The sequence below is a fragment of the Sesamum indicum genome, linkage group LG10 (assembly GCF_000512975.1).
Source record: "Sesamum indicum cultivar Zhongzhi No. 13 linkage group LG10, S_indicum_v1.0, whole genome shotgun sequence".
NCBI lineage: Eukaryota > Viridiplantae > Streptophyta > Magnoliopsida > Lamiales > Pedaliaceae > Sesamum > Sesamum indicum.
Genome location: NC_026154.1, coordinates 15,861,857 through 15,876,028, shown reverse-complemented (window position 1 = coordinate 15,876,028; position 14,172 = coordinate 15,861,857). Strand labels below are relative to the sequence as shown.

The window sequence follows — 14,172 nt, the reverse complement described above, 5'->3', positions numbered from 1 at the left end:
GTAACTCGAAATTTCTTTTCTCTAGAAGCAATGAACATTTCTTGGGCCAAATTGTTTAAATCCTTTGCTGACTTCCTCAAGCATTCCCAAAATTTTCTCAAGGCATATCATTTATGGATCTATTGAAAAAGAGAGACTCGACAGGCCCACTATTCTTTCACATTTACTTCACCTTTTCTTCATGCATACCACACGCATCTATGCAGCCACAATAGATAGGAAAGTAATTAACAAATTGAGTTGGAGCCTTGGACAATATATACTGTAGAGAACACAACTGAAGTCATAGCAGAGCTGTTAAAAATTGCTAATGAGTCAGTTCCCTTGACTTCACTCTTCATCCTTGATATCTTCTTCCCCATGATTTTCATCCCCAATACCCACCCAGAAAGCAAAAAACCCACCATTCATAATAACAATAATGCATGAAGCTTGTCTCAGATTTTTGCTCAACTCAAACAAAATCCGGAAGAAAGAAAGCATAGCCCTCCAAATATAAGTTTCTGAAGTACATAAAACCAAATAGCTTACCAAATTCTTGCCCTCAACAATAACACGATTTTGAGAGCGAATTACACGCTTAACAGTACCAGTCTCGCCCCTATCTTTTCCTCTGATTATCATAACCTGCCATAGTAACAACGTATAACAAACTAGAGCAGATAGGCAATAAAGAGAAACTTGAAGAAATAATATTTTCCCAAAAAAAACAAAGGGGTGAATGCCAGTTCCTTACATTATCACCTCTAAGGACCTTCCAGTGATGAATGAGCTTTTGTGCTGCCTTCCAACCCATTCTATCCTACACATAAGCGGAAACTTCCTCATTAGTTCAAAACCCAAACACAAACACTGTTGGAAGACTTCCGCTTGGGTTCAACCAAAGAGCATATCTGAAGAATTAACACCCCCTTCTATTCATAATATCAAACCAAATTGGAAAACAAAAAAGAAGAAGAAGAAAAATCCAAAGGAGAATCAGAAATGGGAAGAATCAAGATTCAACAAAGAAATCAATAACGACCCAGTTGAACCAATAAGCTAAAGTTGAAACATAACTGGAAATAGGCTAAGAATAAATTCGTACCGCGAAGGTATCAGATTGTGCAGTGAAGAGGGGTTTAGCTGTTGAAGAATTGGGAATTTGAGGGGTTTTAGAGGAAAGCAGAGGGACCGGAAGGCGGAATTGAACCTTTCAGACCGGACATATTGGGCTTAAATCGGGTTTGGCCCATAAGAAGTCTCAAAATGTAATTATCATATGGTGCTTCTTTTTTCATTATTATTAGGGTAAAATACACTTTTTCACCTTAAATTAGTCGTCATGTAATATTTACTCCACTAAATTAATAAATATAATACTTACTATTTTAATTAAATAAAAATACTCCTCATATCTTGAATAATTATATTTTTAATATATTTTAGTATTCTACACGTTAAATCATCATCAAATTATTTTTTAATTAATTTTTTTTATATATATAGTAGATACACAATAAATATAATATAACCAACGACTCATATATACTTCCTAAAAGAAATTAACAAATATATATGTGTAACCAAAAGTTAAATATTTTTAGGAAAAAAATGAATAAATATATTTTATCATACTTTTTAAAAAAATATGTTCAGAAAAAGGATATGTAATTACTTATTTTTATCTAAAAGAATAAATAGTTAATAACTTAATTTTATTACTATCTTTTCATGATTTTTTTTGTTTATTTATTGTACTCATTCATTACTTAATTTTGAGTCTGTAAAAAAATTAAAATTCAAACTGTTTAAGTCATTAATTGTATTTTACTTTATTGTAAATAAAATATACTTTTTCTAATTAAAAATATTTTAATTAAACTTAAAATACAAAATTTCTAAAAAAAGTTCTTTGAACTAAATATATATATACAAGGGCAACATTATCTAAAAATTTAATTGTAGAGGGAACGTGTTACATTTGTTAGTATATAAAAATAAATATTACATGAGGATAATTCAAGGGACAAAGTATATTTTACCCTTATTATTATTATAGAAACACCTTAATAAAGGAAAAATTAGAAGTACATTATTTTCTAGCGGAAAGAGCGAAATACTTGTAGATATTTATATTTAATTAATAATGAAACTTACTTTGAGAAAGTCTTTAGGATAAATAATTGTCTCTTCAAAATTATTTGTTTTTATTATAATTATTTTCATATTATTTTTCCTCTTAAGTTTTGTTTCTCCCTATTTCAAATATTATATACATTTTATTTATAGAAAAGTGTACAACAACAAACAATTAGTAAAAGATATTTAATTATTTATACACTTTAAAAATATTTTTATACACACATATTGAGCGTAGCTCGCACCGCTAATCTAGAAAGACCAGCGAGACAATGCTTATAATCATTTTTCCTATATATGAGTAACAAGAGACAGAACTGCTATACGCAATGTAGACTATGCAACAACAGTTATAGAACCTCAGTGCAGACAGCATAGTGACGCACAAATGGTTTCACATCTCATTACAATTCCAAATTGCATTGGATGTCTTATAGATTTTTCAAGACTTTATTCATTTAATCCCTCTGACTATGCTTGAATCGATTTATTTTCATCACTGCCACAAACCTCCGTCAGAAACAGATGCCAGCTGGTGAAGATGAAGTCTTCACCATCTTGTCGGAGAGAGGGTCCCACATTATTCCCTGCTTACTACATTGATGAACAGTTGCACCGTCTGCCTGGACGGAACTGTGACTGGGAACAACTGCTGGAGGAGCCTGTGCCACCTGGTTTACCCTCTCTGCCTTGGCTTTCAGTCGAAGGCGCTCAGCTCTTGAGCCAATCATCTGCCCAAGTATAGAACCTGCAATGGTTAATGCCATAGCTGTTTTAGGCATCACCACCGACTTCCTAAGCATTGCTATGAAGGGGACCGCAGCATGAACTGCAGTGAACCAAGAGAGTGAGAACTTTTTTGTATGTTCTCTCCAAACACCCAATGGGATATTAGCAGCGATGCCCAAGGCACCAATCACAAGGATCTTTGCAGGTAGTGGCTGTGGTCGGATGCTCTTAACAAAAGCAGTCCTGGCAAGGGCGGCCCTGGCTGCAACTACTGCAGGTGGGCATTTGAGCTTGATCCCAGGTGGTGGTCGAAGAGCTGTTGCGACAAGTGGGATGACGTTACTCACCGCCCTGTAGGACTTAGCAATTGGGCAGTTCCCGGTTTCTAACCACTCATTTCCAAGTGCCTCATGCTTAGATGAATCACCCTAATCATCACAAGTCCGTTAACAATTAGCTTATACTAATGTGCATTGGGTGTCAGGAAGCATACGGAAGGATTGGCAAATCCAGTTGCTTTCAGATATGTGTTCAGACAAAGAAGTCATTGCTAAGAAACTTTTGGTTAGAATCTCATAACTACACAAAATCTCTTCTGTATTTGGAAATAGACAGGCTGGTATCAACTCGCTAAAAGATAAAAACAAAACCAAAAAAGAAAATAGCCATTTTGTAGTAATTGGATTGGTGAAGGTCAAGAAGATTCTTTTAGCATAAACATATTCCAGTTCATGGAATATTTGTGTATGACATGTCAAAAACCACAAAAGAACTCCTTAGAACACATAAGTTAGCAACTGACCAAAAGGAAACAAATATTTTACACTCAAACTGCTAAAAGGAAGATTGATGGGAGTGTTTTGATTTTTGAGAACTGTGAATGCATAAGAGGCTTCACAGTGGAGTGTGTGATATCTTTCCTACTACATACATTATGAATCAAATATTTTTTAACTTCAACATTCTATCTCCATTTGGAGGCCTAGAAAACTCTTCTAACCTAACAAATTTTCATTTTTCTATTAGTTGCTCTTCCAATTGCCCAAACAATATTCGCAAGTAGTCCAACTAAAGCTGTCATCCTAGGCTAATGACACGGAAAATATTCCAGCACTCTCACTGTTGTGTTTATATAACTGCAATTGGCATGTGTTGCTTCAAGATAGAAGCAATAGGATTGGTCCTAACAAAACATACCTTAGGGGAGCGTTCTTTCTTTCTGGATGACTCAGACTTCTTATTCTGCATATTCCCAAAGAAAGAATTAAAACTGAAAGGCCCTCCTGGTCCAAATGCTGACATACTGATAGATGCAGCTCTTGATGCTAAAGGGTTGAATTCTGGTACAGCCTCAGTCTCCAGTTTGTTCAGACAGAGTTCAGAGTTCCCTGCGAGAGGGACAACCCCATCTTTCCCGTGAAATAGTTTGAAGGCCAAGTCAAAGTTGGGACCATCTTCAAAAATTGGGCCTTTGGCTCCCCTATGCTTAAAACAGAAATGTAAAAGAGAAGAAGGTTTTATCAGAATGAAGGGGAAGGCAAGGACATATTATAATTTGGATTTGAAAGAAACTAGTATCAATAGATAAGTTCTACCAATACAGCAACTAAGGATTGCTTACATAATCAACTTAAGAAATAAAGAAAAAATAGAACTTACAGGGACGGGAAAATTCAGAGAAGCAAAAGAAAAGTAAGTTGGTTTATTGATGTTCCTCAAGAATGGACATTTATGAATATCCTGCTCATCAAGGGAGCAATCAGAAGTCTCCTTATTCAGTGGCTTGCAAAGAAAATCCATTAGTTGCACCCCTAAGCTGTTTATCTGCAAGTGGGAGAAAGTTTATGTAACAAAGTGCTTAATACAAAAAACAAAAAGAAAAACACTATTGCAATTTTCAACAGTTGAGTATGAGAGGGAAATTATAGCATAGTGCAGAAACTAGACACCCTATCACTCGGAAGCACAGTCTGGGAATTGCTCTCAAGTGCAACACTTGCATCATGAAATCAGCTCTTGGGTTCATATAACCAAAAGGGAATACAATAAAAGTCTCATTTCACACTTTACTTGAGAGATTAACGCTAAAGTAAAACAGAAGAAAGCTTCTGAAACCTTGCAGTAAATTCTGGAAACAATAAAATTACCAAACAAAAATCTGCTTGACATAATCTAACCGAACTTCAACGTTTCAAGGAAGAAATAGCAGGTTCCCTCTATTTACTATTATATAAGTCTAAAGCAATGGAGTGTGATGGTATAGGACTACATCACTTCATGAAGACGGTTATGAGGCATGCATCCTGTCATCACAAAACAGAAGTATATGAACAAAATCATCCAAAGGATGGAGCAATTTTTACCAAGAACTAGTGGTAATAAACCACTCGTAAATTGACAAAAACAGGAAAGAAAACACATCAATCTAGCTAAGTATATGCTCACATAAATTCTGTGCAGTACGTTGTCGAGCATGAAGCAGAGAGTGGATACAAACATACTTGCCACAACTCAACAGACATGTTTTAGATTCGAATTTGGCTAATGAAGAATCCATTCAATGCTAACCACCAATACGCTGAATAGTTTTCAGCGCAAACAAACAGGTCAGTATCAATCAAACCAACATGTAAGTCTGGGTTATAACTTTTAATCAATTACCACCACGTAGCCTTTGAATAAGAATTGAAACCTTGAACCTGATTTGAGAAACTCCTCTATTTCAAATTTGGGCATAATTTAAATGAATTCAAACTCTAAGAACTCATTCTCAGCATCAAAACACAAGGCCAGACAATTGATAACTGAACATAATTTCAGAATGAAAAAAGCAGACATAAACTTATGAACATGTAAACAAAAACCCATTATCTAAATACATACAAAATTGCATCAACTAGGAAACCAAACGGATTAAAAAAGTAAAAAAATAAACAACAAATCGAATTCCCCATGCAAATCAAATTCCACGACTCCACTAAGCACCCCGTCCTCAAATTCACTACCCCCACCCGACGAGAATCGAAGTCTACAAAATCCCCAGCAAAGGACAAAAACAAAACAACACCATCCAAGACGATTAAGCAACAGAATCACAGTAAAATAAAGACAATACAGAAGATAGAGGCAAAGAAAAACGTATGGAAACAGCAAAACAACCTCACACGGAAGAGAAGGGGCGGAGGACGGCGGAGCAGCAAGGCGAGTAGGATAGACGTGTGGAGAGCACAGACAAGGACAATGAGGTGGGCAACTATTTTTGTGGTTGGATTTTACGTTACATAATAATATTTTATTTCATTTATTAGTAGTGGTTATGGAAGAGCAAGTTGCACGTGGGGGAGACCTGCTTAGCCAGTCAAATCCGCTTTATTACCTGTTGTCGCCGGTCAAATTGGGTTTCCAAATCTTGGACCAACTTTACCTTACTTGTCATCATTCACTTATCCAAATTAAATAACAAATTAGAAATCCATTTACTCATAATAAAATTGAAAAAAGTTTAGTTAAATTCAATTATTTTTCAGATTATCTTAATATTTAATCAGATATTAGGTGGGGGCAGTTGAGGCACATTATTATTATTATTATGACCTATAAATCCTCTTTCAATTGGAAAGCCCATAATAAGCCCACTTCTGATTTTGGGCCGGAGACACAGTACATAATCAATTTTTTAATATTATTGCTTTATTTTTCCAAAAGAGTAAAAATTAGAGCATTAACTCCAATTTTACTATCTAATTCTTAATAATTTTATGAGAGTCCAAAATCCTTCAATATTGTATGGTGGTGTTGAATATGATAATAACATGCTAAACGTGGCATAGGCCCATAGCTGGAAGGGCCGAACGCGGAGAATGAGGCAGTCGTCGCTCGCACTTTCACATGGAAATGCAGCACAACACCACATGCCGGCTGCCTCAAATTATCAATTATTAGCCCTGCATTTCTGTACTACTCTTCCTACCAATAAATATTTCACCTTTTTTTATAAAACATAACCCCACACCTATAATATCAAACGCTCACTTGGAAATTGTTTATTTTATACGACTCGGCGTATGATTTGTCATTCAAATGTAAGAAATCCGGCTTTTAATTTGTTTTGTGATTGAATAATTAAGTCGGATTAATTAAACTCGTCGTGGCTATCTTAATTAAGAAAATCTAACCATCCCAGAATTATTTCTTCTGTTAAAACTCGTTAAAACGTTCTCTAATTTGATCACTGTATTCTTACCAATATAATAGAAATATTATGCCTGATTTCCACTTGACCAAACATTACACATCGACCACCACTCGCTCGTACTATATTCATATACAAAATTAGTAAAAATCGAACTCGTAACATTCAAATGAAAAAAAAAATTACTAATTAGGTAAAAAATCAAGAAAATTACATCATTCTTTCTTTCTTTAATTGAGGAGGATTGGTTAGATTGATATCATTTGACAAATTCAAATTTAAAAATTAATCTATAATATATGGATAATATCAAATCAAATAATACATTGAACTGATGTTTGTAATAACAATAGACACTGTCCTATTTTATATAGATGTAGTATATGGATAATAAAAATAAATAGGAAATGATTTTGAATTGTGTGATTTTGAGTAGGAGGAGGAGTGTAGAGAGACGCGTTGATCTCAGCATATGAATAACCTCTTGTCACTTTCTCTCAATCGTCTCAACTCTGTTGCGCCATATGGAGGCGGACGGGTATCAAACACCGACGCCCCACCTAACCATGTGATCCCATTCAATTTCTTCACATTTTCATCCCCTATTTGCTATTTAATTTCTCTTTGGACCTTATAAAAAGTCCAAGCCTTTCCCTTTCGCCCTAATTAATTAAATGAATAAAGAAAAATAGGGGAAATGCTAAAGTTGTGAGCTGTATTATCTAAAGCATGACAGTGGCCAAGCAAAGAATAAAGCAGCAGCGAGAAATTGATGTCGGTGATCCAAAATTCCGTTTTTTCTACTTGTCACGGTCATCAAAATTATAAAAATAAATAAATAAAAGGAAAAGCCATTTGGGAAAAGGAGCTGAGTCGTGCTTGCTTGTCATTTTGCTTAATTATTTTTTATATTTATTTAATTTAAATTGGATTCATGTGTATTTGATCTCTATTATGCTGATTAATTGTTTACATGTTTTCTTACAAGAATTTCATTCCAATTCCATAAATTTTCCATATATTTCGTGTCATGTAGTAATGTATGATGCATGATAGAAATTTTAATTAGGACAAATTTAGCGTTCTTAATAAGTGCCGATAATGTCTCGGCTTAGCAGTTAAAATTGCGGTCACATGAACCAGTTTGAGCACACCAAATGTGTTGATATTTGTGTCATTTTATGTGAGTATATTATAATTTATTTTATTATTTTTAGTTATAGTGATGGATTGATTGAATATTGATGTATGAATCAATTTATTGAGATACTGATGTAATCATATAATACTATTTAACAAGAAATTGAATTTCAATATATAAATTATTCGGTGAATTACGAGTGTGATTTCGTTACAAATAAAGGATGAGGACATCGCTTCATCTTAAGGGGAGCATCGTGTTTTAACGCTCTTTTATTCCTTTCTATGTGGTTGTACGTAGTCCATTTCCTTAGGGGGTGATTTCGTAATTTCATGCCCTCCATCTAAGTTATCGAGAGAATATCAATACACTTGTCAGAAGGGGTTTAACTTTTCACTTTTGTTTTGAGTATGATTAGTTTCATCTCCAATGTAAGATGGAAATATGAAAATACTTACGACAAAAATTAAGAAAATTAAAAAAAAAAAAAGTGAAAAGGAAAAACAAGAAAAAGGTTTAGCATGTGATTTTGGACAACATGGAAGATGAGGTTCATTATCATGTGGGCATCATGTCCCTCTTCAATCATCCAATGAAAACGAAACCTTCTATTTTATAACACCTAATGCTCCTTTCTTTCACTAAATAGCACCCCTCTATACTAAAATAGCAATCCTCTGTACTAATATTAAAAAGAAATGTCTTTTTCACTTATAAACGACTGTTTCTGATACCACAATATTAATTTATTTTTAATAAATATGATGCGTTAATTTATATATTTTATTTTTATTTATAATATATTTAAAAATATGAAAGATTATTTATTATATGCACACATATAATCGATGTGCCACGACCCCCAACATTATTAAAACAAAAACTGCTATTTACTATCTAGACGTAAGAGTTCGTGAGATGACACCAATACACCACTATTCATTTCTTGTGATCATGGTTATACATGGTGTTTCAATAACGAGCACAATATTTTTTTTCTGTCATAATGAAAATAAAAAAAAAATTAAAATACATAAGTATTTGAAAAGAATAATAAAAATTCGATGTTGGTAGTTATTATTTTTTAAATGAAATTGCTTCTATAGGATAATGAAATATATTTGAGTAAAGAAAAGATAAGGGTATTTTTTGTACATTTACATAAGGCATAAAAAGTGTCTTAACTCGATTCGTACGCATAATATAAGTTTTTATTATATTTATTTAATTAAATAAAATATAAGGAACCTTATTAAAATATTTTACTTTGGAATGTCCATGAATATAAAATTATTGAAAATATTTTGTGGGGGGGTGGGGAAGAATATTGAATATATTTTAATACACATGTAACCAAAAAAATAATTATTTTTAAGCCTTCATACTTAATAAATATTATATATATAAGAATAAATGTGAGATTTCTTTAGTACCAAAAAGAAAAATAGAAATAATAGTAAAATTAAATTAAAAAAAAAAAGAGATATCAAAATGTATTCTCAGTAATAATAAAGTATAGATATTCTTGAAACAGGCTAAAATTTTGACAATTGATTTGCATATATCAGCATCAGAAGGACCACATTCATGTTACTTGCCCCAATTATGTTCACATTCCTAGCTACAACTGTTGTGGCCCTTCCTTTTGCCTTTTCATCACATGAAATACTATAATTTCAAAATAAAATGCATACCACTCACGTACTCTTGTATTATCAAAGTGTGATAAAAGATCTTTTATTATTGATAAATTAAATTTTTTATTTTTATTTAACACATTACATATTGATGTGGTCGAGGTTTTTTTGCTAGGGAATAAGTCGGGATTTTACCACGACGGAATTTTACACCAGGTGAAATATAATTTCCGCAAAATGTGTTCTTCTCAAGGATGAGGGGTCTTGTCAATGAATAGTGACCTTGGATTAAAAAATTAGTATTTTGGTATTTATAGGGGTGTTGGAAATTATATGGTGTGATAGGTTTTACGTACTTATGGTGTGCCTCCTATATATCCAATTACTCTTTTGCCCTTATAATTTTATATATTTTTTTACTAATGTATATCACATATGTAACATAGTTTTTATACAAACAATACAAACACACACACACATATATATATATATATATATTAAATGAAATAAATAAACCTCGACCCGAAGTAGATTGAGTAGTGAATCAGTTGTACCATGTCCCTCCCATTTGAGGAAACTGTCCTTTTACGTCTATTTCCTTTGTGGAAAGGACACCGCTGCCTGCAAAATCTTTTTCTTTCCTTTTTTTTTTTTTGTTTTTTTTGTAATTTAGTAGCCATGAACAAAAATGTTAAAAAAAAAAAGTGTCAGATAATTGTTATATTTCGTGCAAATAGTTTTGATTCCAATTATCAACACAGATCAGAACATGTCTCGAGGCCATAAGTTGCTTACGTGGGCGTAGCTCTCATAAACGGAATTGAAATAAAAAAATATTTGATTGAAAGTGGTCCGTTCTTATTACCTGTTAATAAATGTCGACGGGTTGTTTTTGCAACTTTATTTTATTATTATTCATAATAAACATTTTTAATGTAATTTATTATTTTTTGTCCCTAAATATTATTAATTATGACCAAACAGGATTTGGATCTATTACAACTATTAGAATGCTTGAGATAATTGCACTAGTAATTATATATTACCCCTAACCCTACCCCCACACACACATACACACACGCAATTATTATTATGACTAGTAAGCAGGAGCAATGGCATTTTGTCACCGATTTATTGGTTAAATAATTAATTAGTTGAAACATTAAAAGCAAAGCTTGTTTCCTTCTTACATAATTATTACATATTATTGCGGCCTAACCACGCATTTCCCCATAATTTCTTTTATGTATTCATTGCTGAGTACTAAAACCATGTTCCTGTCCTAACATTCATATCTTACAATCAAAATATCAATTTAATAAATATGAACACATACTTTATTTTTTACATTAGTGTTTTTATAAAAATGAGATCGACTAAGCTTTTATTTGTCGGAAGTGCAATTTAGCACAATTATATTATAATACAGGGCCGTTTTATCTTTTTTTCACCCTCTTCACGATGAATGGGATATCTATACTAATACAATCTTACGATGATAAATAAGGATAGGTAAGGGTAAAATCTGCTTTATCCCTCACCTACCCCTATTACACTTAATTGGCCAGGGTTATTTTAGTAATTTGCTACATCCGTGTCGATTTGGTAAGTCAGCATTTTCTTTTTTCCTTCTTCAACACCTTTCTTTTAAAAAATGTCAACCTTTCCTTTTTCAGCACCTTCATTTTCTCAATTTATTGTTTCTTCTAAATATATTCGTTGATTTAAATTTATCAATGTATTGAATTAATTTCGGAAATTATGAGCCCACTTCTAAAAATATTCAACAATTGGGTTGAACAATTACGTGATTTTGGCTACATTTATGTAATTAATTTTAATAGTAGAATATTTTCCTTTTTTTAAGTTTGAACATTAATAGCAAACTGCAATTACCTGGAGACGAACGTCTTATGAAACATCCAATATTAATGCACTTGTCGGAATTTAATTTCACCGTTACAAATAATTAATGATGTACATTTAAAATAGTTCAATATTTTGTTAAATTAATTACACGAACATGTAAATAAATTTAATACGATATTGAGGTACGAATAATTCTGAATAATATTTTATCACAACTTACACACATTTAATTATAGATTCATAGTAATTAAATTTTGGGAAATAAAATATTTATATTTCTTTTGGTATTTATTTCCTCACAAAAATAAATAAATTATACTAATATATAAGAAAAGGCAATATTCTCGCACAAACGGCGGTTATGACACTGCGACACCAATATTATTGTTATCGATAATATTCCTAAGTTTATTTCCTCTTTTTTGTTGTTTTCTTTTTATATTTTTTTAGAAAATATGACGTGTTGGTTCATATATATATTTTTTTATTCATAATATATTTTAAAATATAAAATATTATTTATTATATACACGCAAAAATAACATACCACAATTACTAATTAAAATAAATGCTCGGAGGAGGGTAACCGACAGAGAACGTACTATATAAATAGTATGCATGAGAAAACAAAGGGGTCATTAATCGGGTAGTCAAAAATGCATGTGAACGTGATTTACTTGGTATGCATAAATTAATTATTAATTAATGAACGAAATAAAGTCGTGACATTGATTTATTTATTTAAATTAGGAAAACATTTGTTTCATTTTTTAATATCTTTTTTGGTACTAGCATTTAATGTTCGTATGCTGCACCGTCAAGGAGTTGGTACTAAATACTATGATGCAAGAAGTACAAGAAAGTCGTTCTATTTTTTTTGTAATAATGTATCTTTACTTAAATTATTCCAAAGTTTATCCAAGATTCCATAATATATAATTGATGGACGTAAGTATTTTGTATTAGTTATATATAAGGAATTTAAGTGGTTTATAAACTTCAATATCTCCTCTTTCTAACAGGGTTTCTTATTAGAACAAAATCGTGTGGCTCCTCCTTGTAGAATTGAAGTAAAAACAGACAATACATCGGTACGGGATTGGTGTCAAGTCGGACAATTCCTTGCAAAATAGGGTATCGATCGAGTTGCAAGCCATATCTATAATGTAGCTTATGTTTTTATTTATTTTGAAGTCGGAATTATTATTTTTATTTTCTTTATGATGGTTATCTATCACTCGAATTTCTAAATATTTTCAAATTAATTATGTCGTAGGTGACTTATTTTGAATTTATTAAAAATCATGCTGCCTTAAACATTTATTTTTGAGTTGAAATAACATATATAAAAATCAAAACAGCCTATCAAATTAAATAATATTGTTCTTGTGGTAGTAGTACCTTAGTTGTTTTCCATGACCAACCACGATTACATTTTCTGGACTAAAGTTCATTTTTATTAACAAAAACATTATAGGTATGAAAATATTAGTTACATATTGACCGAAACTCAAATTATTTTTTTTGGGAATTTGCTATTTTTAAAATAAATGTATTTTCAATCCGCTGATGCGCGTTCGTAATTCAGGACCAGTGATCATTTCAATAATAATATTTGAGTGTTTAACTTAATTTGATCATAAAAAAAATTTGTCTGTAATTCTCAATTGTATATAGTACATAAAATTAAAATCTAGAGATTTTTAATGAATTCCCAAGGCAGATTCAATCACTAAACCGTGATTGTGTCTAAATATTTTGACAACATTAATTTTGCTACTTGCGCTGAAATTTGTGAAATGAAGATAGAAGTTTTGAGTTCTTGTTTTGTTGTGGAGGTGAGGAATGAAAGCAGCGTATAAAGTAGAAGGAATGACAATAATTTGTTGGATGGATGGTGATTGGTGGGGTGGGGACAGCCTTTATGAATCACCGACGACCCGACTCTTTTTCACATGGCATACATAGTTTAGTTTAGAGTAAGGTGTCGGATTCTGACTGGGTTGCACTAACAGTTGTGATCGGGTAAAAATATGGAAACTTTTTACCTCAAATTTCACAAATCTTGGCAGAGAAAATAAGAACACGGAATTCGAGACGGGCCCTTCTTACATCTTTTATTCTTTTTGGTAATACCAAAGGGCCCTTGTTCGTTTGTAGTTTCATGGGTAAAATTCATTCAACTTGTCATTTTTACCATTTATTATGGCGTGGAATTCACCCCAGATGAAAAGACAGAAAAGGGAAGGAGAGAGAGATTGGATATATACACAGAAAAAGAAGAGAGAGAGAGAGAGGACAGAGAGAATAAAGAAAGTAGAAGGAAGGTACCTCTGATGACCGAGTAAAAAAAAATTGCAAATGTAATTAAAATAAAGAACCAGAAAGAAGACAGCTAGCGAGGCACACGGCATAGTGAAAAGACGAGAGATGTATATGGTGCTTGTGAATGGAAAAAAAAAAAAATGAAAAATCTCAGTGAA

The 14,172-nt window shown here is 32.1% G+C and overlaps 2 protein-coding genes across 5 annotated transcripts in view; both read right to left on the bottom strand.

Moving 5' to 3' along the window:
• LOC105172752 (50S ribosomal protein L24) overlaps window positions 1–1,226 on the bottom strand; it is a 3,566-nt gene extending 2,340 nt beyond the window's left edge. Inside the window, exons 1-3 of one of the 2 annotated variants that reach the window (XM_011094328.2) lie at window positions 1,088–1,226; window positions 737–802; window positions 532–627 (exon numbers count right to left, since the gene is read on the bottom strand). In XM_011094328.2, the coding sequence (XP_011092630.1) occupies window positions 532–627; window positions 737–796 (156 nt within the window). In that variant the 5' untranslated portion in view covers window positions 797–802; window positions 1,088–1,226. The remainder of the gene's footprint in view (window positions 1–531; window positions 628–736; window positions 803–1,087) is intronic. The other variant, XM_020697131.1, reaches the window with a different exon arrangement.
• LOC105172751 lies at window positions 2,312–6,120 on the bottom strand. Of its 3 annotated transcripts, XM_011094327.2 has the most exons (5): window positions 6,010–6,119; window positions 4,998–5,153; window positions 4,510–4,674; window positions 4,048–4,335; window positions 2,312–3,278 (listed from the first exon to the last, which is right to left on the bottom strand). In XM_011094327.2, exons 3-5 carry the CDS (start codon window positions 4,648–4,650, stop codon window positions 2,637–2,639), a joined length of 1,071 nt encoding a protein of 356 aa, XP_011092629.1. In that variant the 5' UTR covers window positions 4,651–4,674; window positions 4,998–5,153; window positions 6,010–6,119; the 3' UTR covers window positions 2,312–2,636. The 3 variants fall into 3 exon arrangements, with proteins under 3 accessions (XP_011092629.1, XP_011092628.1, XP_011092627.1); XM_011094326.2 differs by lacking the exon at window positions 4,998–5,153 and having other exon boundaries at window positions 6,010–6,120; XM_011094325.2 differs by lacking the exons at window positions 4,998–5,153; window positions 6,010–6,119 and adding an exon at window positions 5,296–5,959.

Excerpts from the sequence above, each read along its gene's own strand:
- LOC105172751 (XM_011094325.2), bottom strand. The coding sequence starts at position 5,349 with ATGTTTGTATCCACTCTCTGCTTCATGCTCGACAACGTACTGCACAGA. Across the intron at positions 4,336-4,509 it reads CTCTGAATTTTCCCGTCCCT|CATAGGGGAGCCAAAGGCCC; the intron begins GTAAGTTCTATT and ends TTCTGTTTTAAG. Across the intron at positions 3,279-4,047 it reads AGAAAGAACGCTCCCCTAAG|GGTGATTCATCTAAGCATGA; the intron begins GTATGTTTTGTT and ends TGTGATGATTAG.